The following is a 27,116-nucleotide window of genomic DNA, read 5'->3' as shown; positions in this document are numbered from 1 at the left end:
GGAGAGCATATAGCCAGTTCAAGTGGTTAATGTCTTAGTCAAGATATGGTGATACCTTGGGCTGGGATAGTAAGAGTGGAAATTAGAAGTTTACGGATTCTAGAAACATTTTGGAGGATAAATGAAATTGGATAAATTGAAGGACAGGGGAAGAGGAAAAGGTCAAGGGTCACTTGTATATTTTTGGCTCGAACAACAGGGTGGGGTGGAGGTACCACTTAGCAAGATGAGAAAGACTGAAAGAAAACGGATAATGGGATCAGAAAACCAATTCAGATTTTGCTTTTGGACATGCTAAGCTTGAGATATGTGAAGTTCAAATATCTTTGATACACTTCTGAATACTGATCCTTTTGTCAGTTATGTTCATTCTGTTCATAGCCATTTATAATTTATTAAGGTAGCCATATTGACAAGTAACATAGCCTTGAATCTGTCTTTAAGATGGATAGCTGTCAATAATACCTGGACACCTAAAAGGCAAGCAAAAGTTGATAGCTTCAAGATGTCTCTAGCTTATAGATTCTTTTGTCTATTTTCATTATATTTAAGATTGAATGGTATGAAATTGCCACTTTTTAAGGTCAAAAATGTCTAATGTTGGTAACTCCATATGGATCAACTTAATATTTAAAAACAAAATAAAAGTGCTTTACTTTTAAAATTGTTTTTATTATATGTATGCTATACCATTAGTTTTTATGCATTTATATATACCCCTAGTCCTGTAATCACTGTTAAACACAAATACATACTTTTTTAAAGATCACACATTTAAAATATGCCAAAATGAAGATAAATTTTTAATCCAAACTATTTAAATGGATCAAAATTAAAATATATCTCATTTGAAGTAAAATATATTTTATACATAACTGTTTTTACGTTTGTTCTGTACTAGTGCACAATTTATGCTATGTTCACATACAAAGTTCTTAACAGAATCATCTAAAAGTTTAAAGCTAAAGCATGTAAGTTCCTTGTGTATGCCTTTCTAGGTTATGGTCATATGGTATTTGTGTTTCATTTCTTCTGGAAAGGTACTGAACCAGCCAATTCCTAAAAATATTAATTTTCTTTCATTTTGTACTTGTGGATGAGTTGGATGAAAGATGGTAATGTACATTTTTGCATCCTCAGAAATCCATTTGACTTATCTGCCTCCATCTAGATTTCATTGAGATACATTTTACCTAATGAAAAGTCTTAGCTTTTTAAAAGAAAGAACTTTGATTTGCAAATTTTGCCGTAAAAAATGTATAGAAGGTATAGATTTTATATTAGTGTTCTTTCTCCAGTTGATGTCTTCCATGTAAATAGCAAATCAGTGATAGAACTAAGGACAGCTGTTGGGGGTAGGAGCGTATGTATGTGAGACATATGTGACTCAACTGAAAGTGGTGACATAGGTATATGCTAGTTTAAAGTCAAAAATGCTAGATTTTAATACATATAATTTTCTTAGTTGATACACTTACCAGTATAAACACAGAAAGATTTACATGAAGCAAAATAATCGTGACATTTTTATTTTAAAATTGGACGTGTAAAAAACCTTCAGTTCATAAACTTTCATTTTACTTTTCTTAAAATGAATTATAAGTTTAAAGTATATACTATAGGAGCATTCATTTTATAATTTTGTAGCAACAGGTTAGCTGAAGAAAAATCTGTCAAATTTGGCAATGGTTCAGAAAATATGTGAACCTGTCACTGTAAGCAGTCTCAAAGGGTGAAATGCTTTACAGGAGCTAATTAACCTTAGAAAATAATTACACAAATATGCAAATGTTGTTTAGATAATTCCGTGTGTTATCAGCTCAGGTAGTCCATCATAAATGCAGACTTTGCAATGCCTAGGTAGTAGAATCTGGCATATGTGATAAGGCTTTGGTTACTGCATCACTTCTGTTTGGCATTTAACAATAAATGATGGCAAGGGTACATCAGGAAATTCAACCTGAGTACAGCCCAGTTCCACAGTATAAATATCCTGTGCATTCGGCCTCCAGCAGACTCTAATTAATAGATTTACTTCTTTTCATGTGGTTCGTATGTTTGCATATTCTAAAATTATAAGTTACTCAGTACCATATGAACTCTGATATGATGAAGAAACCTATAATGCAGATTTAGTATGTTTGCATTTCTGTAATTGAAGCATATTAAGAAAGTCTTTTCCTTTTGAAATCTGTTTAGTTTCAAAATATATTATTGGTAATATACATTCTTCAGATTATGATTTGTAAATATGTAATGTTTGTGGGCAAAATGTGGGCTGCAAGTTGGAAATGACACAAATTTACCTTAGAACGGAATCACCACTTGTATAAAATTGGGATTTTAGTAATGTAATATGTCAGAAATACATATTAAAAACCACTCTCCGTTTATTATTTCCTGTGCTACCATTATTGTGCTTACCTGTTGTGGGAGGCAACAAATATTTGGCAGAATTTGTTATGTCTTAAAATGGTAGGAATCTGGCTCTCTTGAAAAGTGAATAGTAAAAAGCTATAATTTTGTGAAAGCTTTGGGAACTAGTTACATATGAAAGCCAACTTTTTTATAGCTAAGATTTATCTCCTTTATCACCTGTTTTTTAAAATGATATTTTTTCTTCACATTTTTAATTTCCAGTTAGTTAACATATAATGTAATATTAGTTTCAGGTATAGAATTTAGTGACTCATCACTTACATGTAACACATGGTATTCATCTCAAGTACCCTCCTTAATACCTATCACCCATTTAACCCATCCCATCCAGTAACCTTCACTTTGTTCTCCATGGTTAAGAGTATGTTTTCTGGTTTGCCTCTCCCCCTGCCCCCCACCACCCCATGTTCATCTGTTTTATTTCTTAAATGCCACATACGGGTGAAATCATATGGTGTTTGTCTTTCTCTGACTTATTTTGCTTAGCATGATACTCTGTAGCTCCATCTATGTCGTTGCAAATGGCAAGATTTCATTCTTTTTGAAGGTTGAGTAATATTCCATTGTATATATAAACCACTTCTTTATCCATTCATCAGTCAATGGACATTTGGACTCTTTCTGTAATTGGGCTATTGTTGATAACGCTACTATAAACATTGGAGTGGGTGTGTCCCTTGGAATCAGTATTTTTGTATCCTTTGGGTAAGTACCTAATAGTGCAATTGCTGGGTTGTAGGGTAGTTCTATTTTTAACTTTTTGAGAAACCTCCATACTGTTGTCCAGAATGGCTGCACCAGTTTTCATTCCCACCAGCAGTGTAAGAGGGTTCCCTTTTGTCTGCATCCTTGCCAACATCTGTCATTCCTGTGTTGTTAATCTTACAGATTCTGACAGATGTGAGGTGATATCTCATCGTAGTTTTGATTTATATTTACCTGATGATGCATGATGTTGAGCATCTTTCATGTGTCTGTTAGCTATCTGGATGTCTTCATTGAAAAATGTCTATTCATGTCTTCTGCCCATTTTTTAACCAGATTATGTTTTTGGGGTGTTGGGTTTGATACGTTCTTTATAGATTTTGGATACTAACCCCTTTATCTGATACGTCATTTGCAAGTATGTTCTTCCATTCGGTAGGTTGACTTTTAGTTTTGTTGTTTCTTTCACTCTGCAGAAGCTTTTTATCTTGGTAAAGTCCTAATAGTTCATGTTTGCTTTTGTTTCCCTTGCCTCTGTAGACGTTGTCTAGTAAGAAGTTGCTACAGCCAATGTCAAAGAGGTTGCTGCCTGTGTTCCTCTCTAGGATTTTGATGATTCCCGTCTCACATTTAGGTCTTTCATCCATTTTGATTTTATTTTTGTGTATGGTGTAAGAAGGAGGTCCAGTTTCATTCTTTTGCATGTTGCTGTCCAATTTTCCCAACACCATTTGTTGATAAAATAATATTTTGAGTAAAACTGTTCTTAATTGTATGTCGCTAGTTCTTTGAAAAATGGAATTCACATAATATCATTAACTTGTTTTTGATGATGCAAGATTACTGTTGCTCCTATCTGTTATTGTGCTTTATCTACAGTACTGCTCCCATCTTGCTCAATTACAGTAGTTTCAGGCTATTGCATTGTACATACTCTTGTAATTTTTTGCGGGGTTTTTTTTTTTTTTTTCATTTCTTTAGTTACTCTCAAACTTCAACTATCATTGCTTACTCTTAAACCTGTTTGACATAACTCTTCTGGTTTGCTGCTTGTGAATGTGTGGTGGTTTCAGACCAGATATTTGAATTTTTAGATATGAAGGTATAAAGACCCTGCTCAGATGGTGATTCCCCCTAATAAGCCAACAGTACTCATTCAGTAGAATTTCTAAATTTCTTTGCTATCCACTTGTTTTATGACAAAAATAATGTACTTTGTAAGAATTTTTGAAAGTTTAGAGAAATGTAAAGAATCTAAAAATAGAAAATACTCATAATTCCACCATCCATAGGCAGCTCAGCTGCTTTTCATATTTTTGATTTCTTCTAGTCTTTTTCAACCCTTTTATATAGTGAAAATTATGCCCTGTATTAGGTAAACTGCATGTATTACTTTATAAACTCATTGAATAGCTACATAATATTTCCTTAAATAAACTATAATTTACTTAAATCTTTATTTTTGCATTATTGGACATTTTAAGAATTATCCAGATTTTTGCTTTTATAAATGAGACTGTGATGAACATCTTTGAACATCAATCTTTGCCACATTGAAGATTCCTGAAATGGAGTGTAAGTACTCCATTGTCTTGGTTTTGAAACAGTCTTCATAACATTTTGTCAACAATATTGTTAGTTATTTATTAAATACCTATAGCATGCCTTGCATTATAGTTTGTATCCAAAAGAGAATCAAATTGCTAATATTCTAGAAGGAAGGGAAAGTGACAATGACAGATTAAAGAAATAGCTGGATAGAGAAGAACCAATGAAATAATATAGGATTCAGTTTAAGCTACCATGGCTAATAGTAGAGGTGACAGGTAAAGTTGGACCAATAATAATATTTTGCTGTAGTTTTAAACATAGGCAGGATAATAATGCATGTAAAAAGATGTGTATTTTCCATATATTTCTTGTAAGATTTTGTGGGTCAAAGGTTAGCAAAATCTTTTCCCCTTCTACATGAGAATCTGATCTTCAGGTAACTTTCTAGCTCTATATCCTTTAAAGCCTGATAAGTTGGTATCTTAAGTTGGGTTTCCCAGAAACAGATTCTGAAGGTGCATGCAGGCATTTTGTTGGGGAGTTCTCTTGGAATCAGTACCTGTAGTGGAGTTTAAAAAATAGAATTTGGCTGAAGAAGTTGAATCACAGTACAATCACAACAAAGGCCTCATCTGACTCCACTGGTGATCTCTAGATCTAGTATGGCTTTTCAGAGATGTCTTGCCTTGAGGCAAGAGATAGAGCTTTTACAGATCCATGTCATTTTGACCAGTCATTGGGTGTAAGTTGCCTCAGAGAGGGGATTCTGGGAAGCATATCATAGTAGCATCTACTCTAAGTGGCTAGTTGCTAGGGCACATTGCCTACAGTAGAAAATGACCCCTGATTGGTAAACTGCTTCTGGATTAGAAGGAATTACAAATACTAAGCTTTGATCTTCCCTGAGAATAGTAACTTCTGTAATTGGGCATGTCCCTTTCAGCCAGGGATCCTGACGTGATGCCTATAGAGTTGTTGCAAGAGGTATTAGCTTCTATGTGGTATAAGACTTTCAAGGCAGGGATAACTCTTGCATCTGCCTAAAGTGAGTCTGATTCCCTCATTTCCAAACTAGTATTCCATGGTCCCAAGACAGTAACTCCTGGAAGGCCATCTGATCTGTTACAGGAGCTTCTGCGAGACTCCCACTTAAAAGGAATGGCTGGTGCTACCCTGCTGGCAAACTGTGACTCCTACCCTGTATCATTTTTGGATCACTAGATGTCAAGTGTGGCCCAGAATAGTCTTGTGTAATTGTTTAGTTGTGAGTATAGATGGCCCCCTTAACTGGGTGTTATAGACATTGTTTCACTTGGGTCTCACTTTTTAGAAGATTTGGTTTTAAAATCTAAAGCTGAAGAGTCATTTGATAACCTTAGAATCAGGCTAAAAACATTTAAGCACTTGGGGCACTTGGATACTTGAGGTTTCTTTTTCTTCCTGCTGACAGGCCACTATTAACAGATATTGTCTCCATAGAGATGGAGGGAAAGACTCAGCTGTGATACTAATCTCTGAAAATCATAGTCTTATTTGTGAATGGTGGAAAGAACTGTTGGTTCTTAGCTCTCCTTTAATCATGGATGGGTCATTTGGGCCTGGTTGGCAGTTTCCCTCATATCCTATGAGTCACAAAGTTTTGCTGATTCTTCCTTTGTAATGACTCATTCCATCCCTTCCTTTCCATTTATTCTGCTATCACCCCGAGTAGTATTATAGTCTTTATTACCTCATATGTGAATTACTGAACTGCTACCCTGGACATGTTCTATATCTTTTAAGTTTTGCCTAATATGAGCTGTTTCATGAGATCCCAGACTGAATTTCATGAGACTTTTGTCTAAGGTTTTCAGACCACAGCTCTTCCTTGACATACAGTGGAATTCCATCTCAATAAACCCTGTTGTAAGTTGAAAATGTCATAAATCAAAAAGGCATTAAATGCACCAAACTACTTAACATTGTATCTTAGCCTTGCCTACTTTAAACATGTTCAGAACTCTCACTTAGCCTACAGTTGGGCCAAATCATCTAACACAAAGTCTATTTTCTAATAAAGTGTTGAATATCTCGTGCAATTTATTGAATACTGTACTGAAAGTGAAAAGTAGAAAGGTTGTATGTGGAATGGTTGTAAGTATATTGGTTGTTCACCCTCATGATCATGTGGCTGCCTGAGCTGTGGCTCATTACCACCACCTAGCTCCATATTGTACAGCATAGCACTAGCCTAGGAAAAGGTCAAAATTCACAGTGCAGTTTTTACTGAAGGTGTATTGCTTTCACACCATCAAAAAGTCAAAAAAACATTAAGTCTAACCGCTGTAAGTTGATACCATTTGTATTAAAGTATAATCCAAATTTTCCTGGAGCATGAGTACAACGTCCCTAGAAATAATAGGAAGAAAGTCTTGAAAGACTGGGTTAGAGAAGATGTTGGCTAAGAGTTCCAGGTATTTTGGGAACCTGTGGATTAGTTTTTCAGTAAATTTACTTTTTCAGACTGGAGAATGGTTGATCAGGGCCAGATTTCAGGACGACTTGATCTGGCAACACAGTAAAGGGAAAAACTAGATGAAATGAGAATAGTTGGGAATCTTGTAAGAGGATTCAGACTGAGGTGGGAATGGAAAGGATGGGACAGATAGGATCTCAACAGTGTAAAGGAAGAGTTGGTGACTGTGGGAAGAAAGCATGGAAGACCTCACCAAGGTCACATTGTATGGATTTATAATGGGCCTACTAGACTGGATGTCAAGACACTCTGCCAGGAATAGAGAAAGTACTGCTCCTCACACACTACTGCCTCTTTTATCTTTATGTGTTAACAGCCTTATGAAATTGCAGACACATTAAAGACCAGAATCATGGCTTACTTCTTATCATTCTTACACCTCCATTTCCAGCACAAAGCCTAAGGAGACAGTTAATCTCCTATATGTTTTTATTCTCTCCATATAAAGGGTGTTTAGAGCCATCACAGCTATGTAAGATTGTTAGTTCTGCCAACAGTCAGCAGAACCTCTATTATCTTTCTTCCTGTTTTATTTTTACATTTCTTTCATTGTAAAATATAGTTAGGGTGACCAGGTATTTGTGTTTTCTCTGGATAGTGCCAATTTAGACCTGTTCTCTCATTCAGGACCTAATGATACCTTTCTTCATTCTCAGAGATTTGTATAGTAAATTCTATGGTCACTCTACATACATATACAGAAAAGTGCTAAGTTCGTTTTACTCAGTTTAACTATAACTATAAAGAATACACCTGTGTAACTACCACTCCAGTCAAGAAATGAAATACTGCTAGCCACTAGAAGTCTATTTCCTGTTTACAACTCTGTCTCTTTTCCTTAGACCTAACCACTATGCTGATTTTTATGATAAACATTTTCTACTTTTTAAACTAATGAATGCTAAATTATTAAAGCCAAAAATGCCCTACATAGATTTATTTCCAATTATTATTCTTTTATTTATTTTATATACATTAAATGTGGATAATTTAATATGCATATTACCAGTAAATATCTTTGAAACTATATTTGTATTTTAGTATATGACTGAAGATTGTAAGCAATCATTGTGAAGCTATGTGTTGTATTTTCATTATTTATTTATTACACTAAGATTCAGTGAACAAGACGTAGCTATTGGCCTCAAGACTTTGATAATCTAATAAGCAATTACAATGCAAATTATTCAATGCAATTATAGCACCATGCACAAGATATCATTGTAAGACATTACCTAGCCTTGGGAGTGATAGGGAAGACTTTTGATAAAGGTGATGTCTTGTTTGATTTTGAAAAACAAGTAGAAATTATGCAGGTGACGATGGTGGGTGAAATGAGGGCAGAGCTCAGGAGTTACTTTCCAAATGAAGGATATAGCCCAGAGAAAACAAAGTTTCCTACAATTAGGAAGTTGTTCCCTGAAATTGGAACACAGACAATGTTCTATATGGTCTCTCACTGAGGGAAAAGGGGGTCTTTTGGTCACCTTATATTGCAGAGCAATTTTAAGAGATGCAGTTGAAGACAGAAGCAGATTATGAAAGGCCTTCGGTGTCGCACAGAGTTTGAATTTGATCCTGAGGGCAATGAATCAGTTTTAAAGTGTCCAATAAACAGGGGGTGAGTAACATGGCAACATTCTCATATTTGCATTTTTAAAAGGTTGTTCTTACTGCAGATTAGAGCATTTAAATAGGCAATAGTAAAAGTAGTAAAAATGGACTGGAGACCATTGCAGTCATCCACTTGTGAAATGATGGTGGTTTGAGCTAAGCCAGAGGAAATGAGAAAAGAGAGAAGTGGATGCATTTAGGATACAGTTGGAGAGAAAATCAATGGGATTTTAATGATTGAATATATATGTGGAGTTTGAGCCAGAGAGAGATAAAAGATGCTCAGATTTTGACTGGAGGTGGGGAGCAAAGACAGTGACATAGGTTTGTAGATGGAATGTCACATGCAGTGTTGAATTGGTTGAATTTGAAGTATCTGTGGGACATCCATAAGGAAAAGACCATCAAGCACTTGCATATATGGGTTTGGAGCTTTGAAGAGAAATTTAGGTCACAGATAGACATCAGGGAACAATAGCTTCTAGGTGGCAAGGGAAATCATATTGTGGACCTTAATAAGATATTATAAAATTTCTAAGCTGGAAAATGTAAATAAATTGTTTTCATTGCCTAATATCAGGACAGTTTTAGGGAATTTACTCTTTGGTGTTAAAGCTTAAAACAACTATTTGTACAAAACATTTTCATGATCTGCCTTAGTTTTTATCAGTTTGTATTTTGATCAGTGTTATTTAGCTCTTTGTTTTTTTTTTTTTCTTTTTTCACATTATCCAGGTTAAACTTTAATTGCAACATGTATCAACTATCAAAATAAATACAACAAAATGAAATTATTATAGAACTTTTGGAATTATAGCAATAGGCATATACTAGGGTTTAGCAAGTTAGGAGAAATATACAAGTCTCTGGGTTTATATGTTTAGATTTCTCCTAGTTCTAGAAATAAAATATGTATGGAAAGCACTTTTATAAAAAAGAGTATTTTTAAATAATTTAAATAGAGAATACTTGTTAGTAATTTTCTGCTTACAGAAATACTTAGAAGTTTATAAATTAAAAAAATTAGATTTATGTATAGCAGAAATATTTTCAGATATAAATGTAGAAATACAACTGAATTTTTTAGTTAACACCCTTCTATTGTAAGACCACTGTAACTTTCTGCTATTCAATTCTAATGTATATCTTAATATCTCAGGTATATCCAGAATGTAATTTCCCCTCAAAATGTGGTTATTTTAAATATTTTGTTTCTGAAGATTATGGTAGCAATTAAGCTTAGCAGTAATTACTAATATTTTATCCTCTAATTTGAATTTTCAGTGGTAGTTCTTTTGAGTTGATATTATTCTCAATGAGCTATAACCATCTTATTTCTTGGGCTATGTAAGCAAGCATATAATTTAATTTTTTATTACTACGATAATAATTATATACAGTACATAATATATGACATTTGTTTTCTTTATAGGAAAATGGTTCTCCTGAAGAACATGCAGTCTATGTTTGGGACCATTTCATAGCCCAGTCTGCAGCTGAGAATGTGTTTTTTGTTGCTCACAGTTATGGAGGACTTGCTTTTGTTGAACTGGTGAGTGCACATTTAACTCTGTTTTTAATTCCCAAACTCTTCACGGTCTTATCCCCCCCACTCACTTCTAATTGATATCATTACTTTAAATTACTTTATAAAGGATGAAAACAAAGTATTTGGAGTGGTAATTTTATAATGTTTAAAAAGAGTATGCTTACTTATTTTATTGTGGCAGAGCATTTCAGTACTAACCAGAAGGCTTTTTGCCTATTCCTTATTCCCATGTTACTTCTTAATTTTTATATTATAGACCATTTTCATACCTCTTATGATACTTATGTTTCATGTTTTATGTGTACACGATTGAAGCTTATTTTATGTGTAAACTGTTAAAAATATAAAGAGACCTATTGAATATTTGAGAAGATTTTGTTTATCTTTAACTTTTATCTCTACAACTTAGTTCTTGATACTTGATAAGAATTCATAGAGTTAGTATTAAAACTATCAGAAAGATTCCATTAATCTACTAAGTGAAATTCATGGTTTGGCCATAAAAATCTTTACGTTTCAAAGTAATCTGATTCTTGGAGTTAAGATTGTGTACATTATAGGAAAAATTATCAAGATTCAAAAATTTTGTATTATTTGCAATGTTTTAAGTACCACACCATGTGCCAGTATGAATGGTTAAGGGGATATATTTAATACCAAAAAGGCTCTAGTGAAGAATTTGTGCCTCCATGTCCATAAACCTTAGGTTACAGAGAGGTACAAGTGCTCCTGTAATAAAATGATTAATTTGATAACAGTGCATGTAATAATTTTAAATCCAAATAGTCTAATGTGGACATCCAAGGCAGGCACAGCATTGGTTGTCTAACTTTTATGTTCCTACACTTTGGTGTGTTTTTCTGTTTGTTGTGGAAATTAAATATACTTTTGTGGCCTTTTTATCCTCCTCAAACCTTATTGCTTACCCACCTGATTTAGATATAAAACTGGTGGTGACACCTGGGAATACTTTAGCCGACCTAAATTCTCAAATGCTTATGCTTTCTTAAGATCAATAAATAAGTTAAATCTTTTATTTATTAAATAGATTTCACTTTTTAGAAATTATTTTCAAGTACTTTTAATTCTGCTGTGTTTATTTTAATATATAATGGATATTTTAGGTTAGTTTGTTAACATAAAACTATGATGATGTTGTCTTTCCAATAGTTGTCTCTAGACCCTACAGATAGAGATCTATATAGACACACACACACGTATGCATATACCATATATATATATATATATATATATATATATATATATATATATACACCCTAGGTTTTCTTTGTAAGCCATTAAATTACTTAAAACGTGAAATTTCATTGGCTTTTAGAGTAACTTAAAATATATCTGGAAGCCTGCAAGACTAACCAAATTCCAGATTAATGTAAAACATAAATTCCCATTTATTGCTTTAAGACAGTTTAAAAAAAAACCCGTTTATACATCAAATTTGGAATTTAAGTGAATATTAGACAGTTCTCCAAATGAACTTAAGATGCCAGAGTAACAGATGACCAGTGTGTCCGTCCTATTTTGCCTATCCTTCTTGTCACACACTGGTGGATATTTCTCCACTTTTGTTCCAGTTTAATATAAAGCACACAGATGTTTCAGAACAAGACTTGACTTCTGACCTTGAGGCTATTAGGGTCAGGGTCCTCAGGGCCTGTGAAATTATCACAAGCTGAGCTAAAGTTTTTCTCCATCACAGGAAGTAACCAGTAAGTAAGAAGTTAAAAAGGAGCTTTGTCAGAGAGACAAGATGGTCTCAGTGAGGGTCAGCTTCTGTAGTCTGCTATCTCTGCAGGAGGTGCATGCATGGGAGGAGGAATATAATATAACCACTGGCACATCACATATCTGTCAGGCAACACCAGGACTGAGAAGTCTATTTAATGTAATGTACCTTGTTTAGGTTTTAAAATATTAATGGTGATCATCTCAACTGCATAACATTTGCTACTTTTTGTGAAGTAACTTTGAAAGGGGGTTGTAATAGGGGCGTACACATGGTGGCAACTGAAGAAAAAGTGGTTTCTGACCTAATAATATAGATTCTTCTAAGCAAATAGCAACAGCAAAAACCACTGATGAGTTTTACATAAATTTTTGACAAAGCTTGATTAATATATTTAAGGCCATTATGTTTCTACTTAACTTCAAAAGGATTTTTAAAAGACAGCGTTGTTAACAAACAGAAGATATTGAAATATTTTTAAACCTTTGCTTTTTGCTGAAAGCTGAATAATATTCTTTCGTATTCTCCCTGGTATTCTTAGCAGGGAAATCATGGTGTTTAAAATGTTCACAAATATTTATTCTCTTGAGATTTTTCAACATTAGTAATATATCAAATTATTTTATATGGATTCAGAATTTTAATATTAACTTTACAAGACAGTGAATTGTGAAAATGTTAAATTTTGTTTTAGAATTCTGTCTCAGTAGTACCTTATACACATCGGACATTAAATCTTTAGGATTTCAGTAAAGTTTAACTTTTTTTTGAATTGTCATAAAATTTTACTCTTGTTAACAGGCTCTGTCTACACCGTCCCTTCTTTCTCTTTCAACTTTTGTGTCTCTCTTCCCCCCCCAACCCTTTGTTTTTAGAACAGTCCTAGTTTGTACCATTATGTTGGAATGCTTGGAGTTTTTCTACCATTTTCATATCGCATATTTTAAAATGTATCTTGCCTTTAAATTAAGCTAAAATTGTGTATAATTGTTTAAAATTAAATGTGCTGCTAATAGATATCTGAAAATAAATGACTTTTATGTTTAGAGCACAAAATATTTGTAGAACTTTCATATTTTGCAAATTGTTGTTTTTGAAAACTGAGAACATTTATGATTATGTCACATCTTAAAGTTTTGAGTTTCTCCTGAAGCATACATTATAATTAAAAGATTTATTTTCAAAAGCAATGCTCATTTTCTAGTAATAAATCTTGGAACTTGATCAGATCTAACGTCATAAAAACAGCATACAGTTTACTAAAATAATGAGAAAAGTAATATTAAAAATACCTTTTTCACTGCATTTATAACCACCATATGGTAACAACTCAAACTTACTCTCTAAACTTTCTGTGATTCTTGCAAAAATAGATATTGATAAGACAGTTCTAGAAGCAATTCCAGCATTCACTCATTAAAGACAAAAGAGAAGAACTATTTATTTTATGAATTGGTGATGAATTTTTTAAAGTAATATATCTGCCCTATGTTATCTTTTCTGTGTATTTAAAATAGCACCAATATATAGAGTTCAAGTAATTAAACCATCATTTACAAAGTTTTAAATTGCTGTTTTTAGAATTCTGTTTTATACATGATAGAATGAGTAGTCATAACTAGAATGCATTTACCAAATCCATTCAGAAAGGTATCTACTTTTGCCTTATATTAGTTGTTAAAAATTCAAGCTCATTTGTTGGAGACTGTCATGAAAAAACAACACAGTTTTAAGCTTACCATCTCTTTCACTACCCACTTTGATGAAGTGATTCCATTGCTTACATTGTTGGTCATTTCAAAGTGCTTTGCTCTTGTGTTTCTTTCTAGCTGAGAGTTTGACAAAATCAAGCAACCTTAAAATTTTCTTTTATTTGGAAATAGGTTAGCTTTCCTTGTCAATGCCCAGTTTCCAGTCTCAGCTCACCTTACCTTCCATGTTTACAGTGCTCAATAAATCAATTTGCATTCAGATTTCTTTCTTTAATCAAAGTGAGAATGTTGATATTTTTTACAAAACACATTAAATAATTTTAACCATTATATTTCATTAGTTTATTGAATCATCTTAGTTGATATAAAATTGTTATTTTTCTTATGACTTTTTTTTCTTTCTCCATATTATTAGTGATATGTTCACAACTACTACTAAAAACATCACTTAAAATGTGTGAAAACTGCTCCTTTTGAAAGTGTATCTCTACCCACTTTTGATTTTGGTTTCTCCATGCTTGTCAGCACTTGATTGGCACCTCACTTGCATGTGAATTAAGGACTGAAGGGAACGCTATTTCCCTGCCATTGTTCCATGCTGGGCTCCCTAGCCTTCGGGCAGCCTAAACTGACCTTCAGCAGCTGATAGAGGACTAGTTTTTGGACTTAGCTGTGTCAGGACACCCAAGCTCAGTCCACTCTGAGTCAATCTTTAAAATTGCCTGCAGCACGATTTGGATTGATGCTGAAGAGAAAATGGAATGGGACTAAAAGTATTCATTTTGTACCTTCAGTGACATCAGCTAACTATGACCTTAAAGAAGCATCATCTACATTTTGTCTAGAAAGAACAAAGTAAATTAGATGTTGGGAGTATATCTGTGTACTAGTATATAGATATTGGTAGTGATGTGCTCAGTGGGAATAGCTAAAAGTTGGGCTACTGGGAATCAAGAATTGAGGCAAGGTAGAGAAAGTAAGGGGTAAAGCAAAGAAAAATCGAGCCATGATAGAATCAAAATAATTCAGGCCAAAGCCACTTCTTACAAACCTGGTTTAAAATTCAGTGAAAATAAGTTGCCATTTGTAATATCGTTTTAATATCTGATTTGGTTGCCTCCATGATGCAAACGGCATGTTAATGTATGGAATGATTACAACTTGTTGTGTGGAATGCTATCTTAATTTTTTTACTTATCTTATAGGAAGACAGTTTAATTTCTTTATTCTGTAGGCTCGTAAAAGAGAAGAACCAGAGGTTATGTTATTTTTGTCTTCTCTGTTCAGTTTTATTTTATGCCTTGCATATAGTGTGGATACTATCTTTTGACTGATTGTTGGTAACAGTAATTTTAGGAGTTAGTTGCAAGAATACAAGTGAGATCCAAAGAATGGGCTTTACCCATAAAGAAGTAGTGGGAGTGGTAAAGAAGAAGCACACATTCAAAATGTTAAGGAAACAGATTCTCCATAGCTTAGTGATACTGGATCCAGAAAACTGAATGAGAAAACAAAGGTTATAGTATATCCTTGGCCCATACACACCTACAGAAGCATATCAAAGTGTATGTAAAAGGAATTCAAGCACAACAGACAAAGAATAATAAACAATGATTATGCAGATATGTAGGTATTTGGGGGGAAATGTTTGCACATACTGTGCCATTAATAATTGTTGTTAATTTAAAAAATAGTAATTGTGGTTAATGATAAATGATTGAGTCATTTCAAGTCAAATCAAGTCAGCGTTTTAAAAAAGGAAAGGAGAGGGGCTCCTGGGTGGCTCAGTCGGTTGTGCATCCAACTTCAGCTCAGGTCATGATCACATAGTTTGTGGGTTTGAGCCCCATGTTTGGCTCTGTGTTGACAGCCCAGAGCCTGTAGCCTGCTTCAGATTCTCTCTTTCTCTGTCTCTCTCTCTCTCTCTCTCTCTCTCCCCCTCCCTCCCTCCTCCCCCATTCACACTGTGTCTTTCTCTCTCTCAAAAATAAGCATTAAAAAAATAAAAATAAAACAAAAAGGAGAGAGTTATATATACAGATGTGACTTGTTAATAAACTCCACAGGAGTACCTGTGTACTGGGATTTGATTTTTTTTTAACTTTTACTCAAATAATTTTTAATAAGTATTAGGAGGACCACTGTTTGAAAGAATAACTCAGTTTGTTCATTTTTATGTTAACTTCTCTCCTTTTGTCCCATATCTAAGCAGCCAACACATTTTGGCAGTTATTTTCCTTTGAAATATTAATCATGTCTTTTCTTCTCTGTGCCTACTGTTAATTTCATCATCTCACAACTATACCACTGTACTCTTGTACCCGTTTCCTACTGGCTGTCTTTACTCTTTATTTCGTGCTATATACCATGCCATAGATCATATTATTCAAACACCCCTTTTACCCTGCCATTCCAGAATCACACTGGGTCCAATTATCTACTGCATCATGTCTCCTCTCTATAACTCTAAGACCCTCTGTATAATCTGATTCTTTCTTTCCAACTGTATTTTTCCTAGTACTAGAACTTTCAGTTCTAGTCTTAATTTCCTTATTGCCATTGCTCCATCTCACTACACCTCCACCTCTGGCCTCCAAACCCAGGGTAGTAGGAGAACACAACACTCAGAAGATGACCTGAGTTTGGGGCACCTGGGTGGCCCAGTTGGTTGGGTGTCCGACTTGAGCTCAGGTCGTGATCTCACAGTCCGTGAGTTCGAGCCCTGCGTCAGGCTCTGTGCTGACAGCTCTGAGCCTGGAGCCTGCTTCGGATTCTGTGTCTCCCCCTCTCTCTGCCCCTCCCCTGCTCATACTCTGTGTCAAAAATAAATAAAAACATTTTAAAATTTAAAAAAAAAAAAAGATGACCTGAGCTTGAATCCTAGTTCTGACACCTACAAATTATGATAACTTGGGTCAAATCCCTTTTGTGTGCTCTCCTGTAAAATTCCTGGTTTTTAGGCATTAAAGCAGTGTTAGTTGAGTACCAGTCTAGATGCCCACAGGATATGTTCATTCACGTTTTTGCTAATGCCATTTCCCCTTCCCAAGTGAAAGAATTTCCCTCCTTAGTAGATTTTTCACAAGTCTTCTCACTTAACTCCCCATTTTTCTGTAGTATTTATATGTTTCACAAAGGAAAACTTTAGTTTTGTTTTACTAATCAGTTTTGTTTTTATCTTTTATCTCCGAATCTTGTCTTGCCCAGGTTCTCTAGAACAACTGCTCTTGTTCCACCACCCCTCCCCATGTTTGGAAACAATATGTATTACAATAACATGAGTAGTCTTAAATATCCTCAACGTGCAAAGTTAACTGACCTATATATTCAGTGTGAGCATTAGCAATAACTCTTTTAGTAATTAAACTTAATCATTCTTTGTACCCTCTGTTGGAATATTGACTAATTTGGGAATTCTGCCTAATCAATTCTTTCACATCAGACAGTATTACCCTTTTGTTCCCAATGTTAGTCTCGTGTAGTCTTCTCTCTACTGGTGTCTTCATCCCTTAGGCTGATTGAAAAGATTGCTTCTCTTGACTCACTCTTCAAAGTATAGTCTTCTTAATCAAAGAAGGAACTAAGTTATAACTACGTCCATGTAATGTTGTGTAGCAATGTATGGACTAAGTCTTGGAAACTTTGCATTTCATCCCGAATCATGAGTGTCATATTGCCTTTTGCTTAATAATTGGCTTACCTTTGCTTATTTCCATTTTATTAACTTAAAAAAATTAAGATGATATAATTAAGATTTATTAAGCTTTCTGAGACATAATTCATATGCCATAAAATTCATCTTTTAAAGTATACAATTCATTAGTTGTTAGTATATTCACAGAATGGTACAAACATCAGTACTGTCTAATTTTAGAACATTTTTATCATCACAAAGGAAACTCAATACCCATTAGCCAGCATTCCCCACATTTTCAGTCCCACCAGCAATATATGAGAGTTCCAGTTTCTCTACAACCTCACCAATACTTGTTATTGTTTGTCTTTTTTATTTTTGCCACTCTAGTGGGGGTGAACCAGTATCTCATTATGGTTTTTATTTGCATTTCTCTAATGACTAATGATTTTAAACATCTTTTCATGTGCTTATTGGCCATTTGTGTATTTTCTTTAAAGTAATGTCTATTTAAATTTTTTGTCCATTTTTTGTGTTGTCATTGTATTGTTGAGTTTTAAGAGTTCTGTGTAAATTCTGATACAAGCCCCTTATCAGATAAATGATTTGCAAATACTCTCTCCCATTCGTTGGGTTATCTTTTCACTTTCTTGATTATGTATGTCCTTTGAAGTACAGAAATTTTTGGATTTGATGAAGTTGAATTTATCTGGTTTCTGTTTTTGTCACTTGATTTCATTTTTGCACATCATGTGAAATGTGGTACAACATAATTCTTTTAAATGTGGATATTCAGTTGTCTCAGCACCATTTGTTGAAAAGACTGTTCTTGCCCCTTTGATGTGTCTTAGCACCTTTGACTATAAATATATAAGAGTTAGCTTCTAGAGTCTCAGTTCCATTTCATTGGTATATGTGTCACTTCTTAGACCAGCACCACAGTGACTTGATTACCATAGCTTTGTAGTGAGTTTTGAAGTTGAGAAGTGTAGATTCTCCAACTTTGTTCTTTTTGAAGAATGTTTTGGCTGTTCTAGGTCTCTTGCATATCCATATGTGTTTTAGGATAAATTTCTGCAAGAAAGGGGACTAGATTTTTATTGGAATTTCCAAATCAATTTGGGGAGTAGTGCCATCTTAATAATGTCTTCCATTCCATGAACATAGGCTTTCTTTCCATTTATTTAGATCTTTTTCCAAAATGTTTTATTGCTTCCAGTATACAAGTCTTATACTTCTTTTGTTAAATTTATTTTTCAGTATTTTGTTCTTTTTGATGCTATTATAACTGAAATTATTTCTTAATTTCACTTTCAGATTGTTGACTCTTGGTGTAAAAATACAATTTTTGTGTATTGGTCTTGTATCCTACAGCTTTGCCACACTCATTTATTTGTTCCAGTGTGTGTGTGTGTGTGTGTGTGATTTTCTATATTCAACATCATATAATATTGAATGAAAGTAATTTTACTTCTTTACTAATCAAGATGCTTTGCTTTTCTTCTTTCTCCTTTTTTTTTTTTTTTAATTTCCTAATTGATCTGCCCAGTACAATGATGAATAGAAAGAAGTACTTACACTTAGATCACACTTACAAAAGACATCTTTTTGTTCCTGGTCTTAAGGAAAAAACATTCATTGTTTCACCGTTAAGTATGTTACTTGTGATTATTTCCATTAGGGACCTATGTGCTTCTTCATGTTTATATCCCTCATTTACACCAAGATCAGGTTGTTCAAAAGGCTGAAATGGAGAAAATTTTAACTAATCTTTTGTTAATGTTTATTTATTTATTTTTGAGAGAGAGAGAACATGCACAAGCAGGGAAGGAGCAGAGAGAGAGAGGGAGACAGAATCCAAAGTAGGCTCCAGACTCTAAGCTGGCAGCACAGAGCCCAATGCAGGGCTCGATCTCACGAACTGTTAGGTCATGACCTGAGCCAAGGTTGAACGCTTAACCGTGTGAGCCACCCAAGAGCCCCTCACTAATCTTTCATAAGAATATTTTTTAGAATAAAAGATCCACATTACTATAATAGAATTACCTTTTGATGAGGCTTTTCACTATCCACATAAATGTGCTGCATCCAGGTCTTATTGCCCTTTGACTGTGCAGCTATGAGAATGGGCACTGTATCTGTTGATTCAACAAAGAATGCCAGGAAACCACAGGTAAAATGAGCACAGTAGAGGTGCCTGAATGGCTCAGTTAAGCGTTAAGTGGCTTGGTTAAGCATCCAGCTCTTGATTTTGGCTCAAGTCATAATCTCAACATTTGATGGGATCGAGCCTCACATCAAGCTCTGCTCTGACAACATGGAGCCTGCTTGGGATTCTCTCTCTTCCTCTCTCTCTGCCTCTCCCCCACTGGTGAGCTCTCGCTCACTCGCTCTCTCTCTCTCTCTCTCTCTCTCTCTCTCAAAATAAATAAATAAATATGTTTTAAAAATTAGTACAATAACATGTTATGGAAAACCCAGAGAAATTGATATATTACTTTTTCCATTGGTGTTATGAAAGATCATAATGAGAGAGTTTGCATCTTATTGCAGGTATGAGAGCATGATTGACTATTATAAACCTTTTATAAGGGGGATCATAGAAATGCAAAATAAGAGATTTTGCATCTTATTGCAGGTATGAGAGCATGATTGACTATTATAAACCTTTTATAAGGGGGATCATAGAAAAACAAATTTCAGTTAATAAAGAGGCTGTTTTTATTATACTTACAACATTATGATAATCACTTAGTGTAAGCACTCACCCAAATAAGATTCCCAACCACAGTGACACCTCTGATTTGATACCACAAATTGAAAAGCACTCTTACAGGACAAAAACTTTGCAATCGAAACCATTTAACTTCTGTCTTAGAAGTTGCATTTCAATCCTGATTAAGTAATGTACTCAGATTAACTCGGGCGCCAGGTTAGACTCAGACTCAAAAGCATACTAGATCCAGATCCATGTTAGGATACAGCTTAAGAGAATAAAGATAGAAGCCAGATCTGGGCAAAGGTCTCACTACTAGAGTTTAGGATGGGTTCAGGAAGAGCTAATTCAGCTGGAGAGATTGGCTTTGGAGGTGAACCTCACTAGGTAAGCATCGATAGAGCATGGTGAACTCAGGTTTAAAAATAGGAGGTATAATCTGGTTGCAGAGAACAGACAAGGCATTGGGTAGTAAATCAGTAAATAGAATGTAGTCACTGGTTCTAAGAGTACCTCTTCTCCCCAACCATAGCCCCACGTCATGCATTATAGGGAAGGAAAAGGAAAACAAAACAAAACAAAACAAAACAGGATGCAGCACTGGGAAGAGGATAAACAAGGCAAGGGTTAAAGCTTCAGGCATTATTGGCTAGAGGTTTAGAAATGGAATCCTTTCCTGAGAAATAAAGAGGATATAGCAGTAGGCAAAAACATGAGAAGGATTATAAAATGACGAATCAAGGCATAACTCCAATTTATTCGGCTTAGTTCAGAATAGGATACAGTAGAATGCTACCTTCTAAGGCCACGTAGATAGCCAGGGCCTATCCTTGGTATCCTGATTATCAGGTTCCTATGTCAATAAAGAAGACAAAGTAGGAACAGCTATCGTTTTTCCTGTTCTCATGGCTCTGAAATGATGACACTATGAGTGTAAAACTTTTTGTGCCCAGCGAAACAAAGTGATATTGTTCTAAGTTGATGTGATGTTAATTTTTAGAGTTGGGGACTTTTAGCACCTATACAGATGTCATTGCTCTCTCTCATCTTTTTTTGTTACTGGTTTTCACCACTGTTTCAGTGAATAGATTTAGATCACAGTAAATGTGATCTAAATGTGATCTAAAAAAAAAAGCCACCTGGACCACATAAGTTTGACTCTATAGAAATTATTTCTTGGGATTGAATATTATGTACTCAAAACAAAAAAATGGTTTAGAAAACTATTCAAGATACTAATTCATTTTTTCATTTGAACATCCCACTCTGTATGTACTGGGAAAACAGGTTAGAGCACATGATCCCTAGCCTCAAGAAGGTGGTAGGCTAAATAGGAAGTACATTTAAACAAATAGTAATCTATATAGTACAATGCCTGTGAAGTGGGGTTATAGACAAGATGTTAACTCCCCCAGTATAAAGATCCATAACATAAGTTTGTCTTAGCTAAATTTGGGAAGAATTGTTTCTGTTAATAAATTATTAGGCTCTTTTTATCAGAAAATAAAAACTCTGTAATGCATTTTTATCCTTGTCTCCTATAAACCAGAGCTATGGTTAGTTTTTCATTTCATTAATTATTCTCAGCTTCAGTCTTTTATTCCGTGTCTTAATTCATAGGTATGTTTGGCTTTAAGTCATCACAGAGTCCTTTTGTAAATTGGCAAAGAATAAATAGCTAGTTCATTATTTTCTCTGGTTCCTACTATGCTGCTAGCCTAGCTGGACCTATAATAAGTATATACTCAATAAATAGTGTTTGATCCTGTATTCATATAGAAATAAGTTATTAAAAGTAGATCTCATTTGGTGCTTTGATGGGTCAGATGAAGAAAGTAAGGTGTAGACATTCATATAGGACAATAAGATAGAGCAAAGCAGGGTGGATGAGAGAACAAAGTTGATTATTTAAGATGTAAAACAGGACATTTAGAATCAGTACGTGTGAGTGTGTAAGAGGTATAGCCTATGTTCCTGAAATTTTGGACACATAGGACCATTAATGGAAATTGGTCAGTGAATGAAGAAAAATGACTAAGAAGATACTGAAATCTCTACTCAAGGGAAGTAGCCAAACTTAACCCTAACCCCAAAACTAGTTATGTTTTCTCTGATTAGATTAAGTTATATCTCATATCCTGTAGGAAAAAAAAAATGCCTATTTAAATATGTATTAGTGTATTCAGATTTCTTCTTAGTTTTCCATATCTTACTTTAATTTTTCTCATAAAGAAGTTTATTAAAGAGCATAAGAATACAATAACAATTGCTATTTAATATTTCAGTGACAATTTTATAATTGAGTTGAATGATTAAAAACTGTTCTAATTTTTAATATACCTAGTTTATGCCTAATATTCATAAACCTTGACATCTAGTTTTTAACGTCATATCTCTAAATTTCTTTACTGTATTAATCAGACATTTGGATTAGAAGAAAAATTTGACATTTACCTTTGTAAAGGAGAGGCACTGGTCAGAAAGATAAAGCACCTCAACTTTATCCTATAGTAGAAATTTCCTATCTTGACATCTTTCCAGTTACAAGACATCAAGGAATGCTTTATAATTATAAATGTTGATTTTCTAAAAAAAAAAAAAAAACCTCTAGTAGCCTGTCTGCTAAGGACAAAGAAACCTTGACTTTCTCTATAACGTAGTGCCCTGTGAATAATTGTCATAAAATGGTATGAGATCACTAGCCCCATTGCATTGCCTTTGTTATATTACTGCTCAGTATACCTCAGAAAAAATTCCTAATTTCAGTATCATTAGTAGTGTAATAATAGTTTTTATCACTCTTACAGGCTGGGTCTTACATTTTCAATTTTGCATTTTTAGGATATCTATCTAAATATTAGACATATTTATGTTTATATTATGTCCAAATATTTAAATGTGTCATAGCATATTAGCTATCTTTAGCATATTATAAACCTTAACATTTGGTGATACTTACATTTTCTCCAAGATTTTACAATATATTTTCAAGCAAAACAGATACCTTCATATCTGATTGCTGTATTTGAGCCCTCTCTCACTCTCATGAAGCCCTGTCATTGCTGTTATAATAGAATCCATATAATCTGTCAGCCATCCAGGGGGGTGCTCAAAACATGGTTGGGTCAAGAACAATTCTAAGCAATTCGTAGCAGTGTCTTTGAAAATGGACATTTTAAGTAGAACTGGCATTTATGAATGTCTTACACATCAGAAGGCAGCAACAGCATCTTCATATTCATCAGCAGCATCACTAATGTTTTAATGATACTCAGTGTGCACTAGGCCCTGTCCTTACCATATACTTTATATAAATACATTTTATCTCATTTAATCCTCATAAATCTTTGTGAACTAGACACTGTTATCATCCCCATCTTATAGATGAGAAACATTTAAATATATATTTTCTTCCTTTGAAAGCAGACCTCTCATTTTGTGTTTTTGTTTTTGTTTTTAGATCTCTCATTTTGTTACAGTGGGTTTTGTTTCTCCTCTCATCAAGTAGTGGGGAATAAATGATATACTAACTATGGCAACTCTTATCCCTAAAACACAACCTCCTGGTTTTTCATGTGTTTCAGGATTCAAATCTACATTTCTCAGTACACGATGATTTGGTTTTTATTCTGTGTCCTATTTACTGCTTATTCCTTTCTGTGCCTTCCAAGCAGACTTTCAATTTTAATCAATTCTTAATTACCCTAACTAATGAAGGGGAAAGAAGGTGTAGAAATTTTAAAATAACAGGCAGTCCCCAAATCATTTATATTTTAAGTTTGAATATGTTTTGATGTGGTGCTCTGGAAATTCAGTTTAAACTGAAAAATTGAAAACAGTTTATGAAGGTCTGGAAAGCAGCTGAATTTCCTTGGCCAAGCCCCTGGTTGGCTCTTCTTTGTAGCTCATTCCGTTCTGGAAATAGACAGTTGTCTTCTAATACCAACCAAATAGAATTGACCTTTTAAGTCTCACTGGAACAGTCTCTGCTACCAGTGTTTGCTCTTTCGCATTATCCATATCTGTAAGTTACACCTGAAAGTAATAGCTATGTAACATAGCACCTACCAAGTACCAGACATTGTTTTAAGTGCTTTGTATATATTAATTCATGTGATCCTTATAACAACGCCATGATGTAGGTATTAGCATTATTCTCAGTTACAAATGAGGATACCGAGGCACCAAGATGTTAAGTATTAAGATCATGCAACCAGTAAGTGATGGAGGCAGAATTAAACCTAAGCTTTCTGGCCCCAAAGTTTATGCTCATAACCATTATACATACTGCCCCTCGGAATAGAACATTAGTCTAGGATACTATTGGATTTGGTCATTACACATTGTTTTAGCAAGACATTTTACAACTTAGATTTAACTCTGTAGGTAGGTATTATTACCCCCATTGTAACAGGTGAAAGACTGGGAAAAGTTGAGGAACTTGTTCAGGGTTGCACAACCAAGGTCAGAGCCAGAATGGAAATCCACCTTGAAATCAAATTTGAAATTGAAATGCAGTATGAGAATTAATGAATTTACTCAAGAAGTGCTCTTCCCTCTGATGGGTTTTTGAAAACACTGCATGAAACAAATCTATATTATAATAGGATATTTTTAATTGATGAGGGAATTTCTCATTTAAAGAAATTCTACATTTATATTTGTAAAGTACAGAACTTTTTGGTAAACTGAGTATCATACCTAACATACTTTTTAAATTGAGAACATGCTCTTAAAAGCAAAAAATACACATATTGTGCAGATTTAGATCAGGAAGAATATTATTCATTGCCTATCACATTGACACATATCAAATATTAGATGATAGTACTCTAAAATTGTTTTTCTATTTTTTTCCTGCATATTGGAGAAAATATTGCAATTTAAATATTGTAACAAAAAGTGAAACAACAGTTGCTTCATTCTTTGAATTTTTCTTACTGTAAATTGGAGTTTACATTTCACTGCAAATATCAGACTACTTGATCAAAAGTTTTATATTCGAAATTAAAAATAGAAAAAGGAAACATTTGAGTCCCTGGAATTAACCTGCTATTTTGTGTCTCTGATTTATTATAAGCACTTCATCTGATATCTAATATTTGAAGAGCTATAAAAGGGCATTATGGTGCTTTGATTTTCTATCTCCATGCTTGCTCCGTGTAAACAGCAAAGTTTTTATAAAGCTTTAACTCTAAGTAAAGAGGCTCAAACAAATGAATGACATACTTACTTATGCCTTAGGAAGAAAAAATTTTTATTAGAGTAAATTTAAACTTAAAATCTTACTAATGTAGAAAGCACTAGAAATGTGAAAAATAAAAAGTAAGCTATGTTTATCCTGCATAGTCTCATATTTCTTTTCATTGGCTAAATAAACGAGTGTTATATCTGTGTCCTCTGAACAGCTAAATAAACGGTTTTACATAGTGAAGCTTTATATTAGATGTCTGATTTTCATATTTTATATAGTGATTTGTTAAGGAAAGCTCACACATCAATAAGTAAAGGAAAAATCATATATTTTATTTTTAATATTAGAAATATTTGCTACACACCTTTTAGAAAATGTATCTGCAGCTAGGGTTTTAAATTTAGAATTTCAAAGTAAATGTACTAGCAGATGTTTACAGAGTTTTTTATTCATTTGGCAGTATCTTTACTGATAGTTGCTGATGCTATAATTCCTATTTAAAATATGATTTTGGCTTTTAAGTTATGAAGGGCTTTTATAAAATGTGATATTCCTAAGGAGAGACTATAGGTTTAAAAACAAAAGAAAAATGAAAATATTTTGGAAATAATTTTGTGCTCAGGTACTTGCTTGAATACCTGATAATTGAGCATTTTCGATGTAGCCTTATACAGCATCTGACTTGCCTTCAAGACCATTTAACAAGGATAGAGCTTTGTGTGCTAACTTTGTGTACTAAGTAGCCCTTGAACTTATTATGCATTCTAATCAGATTTTAGAGTGGTTTTTGGAAATAGAGATTTTACCTTTAAAAGAAAAACTGCTTCTATATCGATAGGTTAACCACTATAGAAGATAATCTTCGGTGACTGAGAATGATGACTATAATTTTAAAACTTGAATTATTTTTCCTACAACATTTTCATTTATTCCTGGTTCAAGAACTACCTAAGACAGTCTCTGCTTTTTTTTAAGATTTTCATTTCCTGTTCATGAATACAAACATACTAAAAATTTAACCTTCTGAAACATCAGCAAAATTCAGCTATGCCTAGAAATTTTAAGAACTCAAGAATTTTATTTGCATTCTCCAAAGTAATGCTGAGTGTTTCCCCCATGATGTTTTCTTCCTCTTTGCTGTACTCTGGATCCCAGAAAGTTTTTAACTAGCTATTAAAAGTAACCCATTTTAAGAATTCGCGGTAAGTGTGAGGTATTCATCAGTATATATTTACTGTCTGAAGCTGATATAGCTGTAAGGTTTTTTAGATCCAATTGATCTATTGCGCATGTTCCCTCCCTAGGTTGAGGGACGTGCTTCTATTTGCATAAGGCCCTGGGCAAGGTTCTTTCTTGCATTGATTGGCCTGTCCAAGGCAGCCTGATGTGTTCTTGCATTGATCACTTTGTCTTTTCTTGGAAGACAGTGTTACACTGAGTTCATCTCAAACATTCTAGGGAGGAGGTAAAACTTTACTGCAGATGTCTCAATTTTATTCAGATGTTCCTTTGAGTATAGGCCCTTTTTTGCAAGGATAAGTATCTCTTCTTTTTTTTCTTAAATAATTTGGATGTTTCTGCAGTTTGAATGCACTGTAGACTAGATCATATTTGAAAAAGCTACGTTAAAGAAAATTGCCAGAGTATATGCCATTTATCTTGTGCTATTTTTGTTTTTAAAACAGTGTATCTCACTTCCAGCTTAAAACCGTTTTCTTTAAAGATGATCTCTTAAACGTAGAC

General features: G+C 33.9%; 1 protein-coding gene across 12 annotated transcripts in view; it reads left to right on the top strand.

Annotated features, from left to right (window-relative positions):
- The window catches only part of FAM172A (family with sequence similarity 172 member A), a 424,698-nt gene that overhangs the window by 221,670 nt on the left and 175,912 nt on the right, over positions 1 to 27,116 (top strand). For all 12 annotated transcript variants that reach the window (XM_027038012.2, XM_027037994.2, XM_015065295.3 and 9 more), the window contains one exon: positions 10,257 to 10,376. In XM_027038012.2, coding sequence (XP_026893813.1) covers positions 10,257 to 10,376 — 120 coding nt within the window. The remainder of the gene's footprint in view (positions 1 to 10,256; positions 10,377 to 27,116) is intronic.

The sequence above is a fragment of the Acinonyx jubatus genome, chromosome A1 (assembly GCF_027475565.1).
Source record: "Acinonyx jubatus isolate Ajub_Pintada_27869175 chromosome A1, VMU_Ajub_asm_v1.0, whole genome shotgun sequence".
NCBI lineage: Eukaryota > Metazoa > Chordata > Mammalia > Carnivora > Felidae > Acinonyx > Acinonyx jubatus.
Note: the sequence above shows the minus strand (reverse complement) of the source record. Positions and strands in the feature narration are given on the sequence as shown.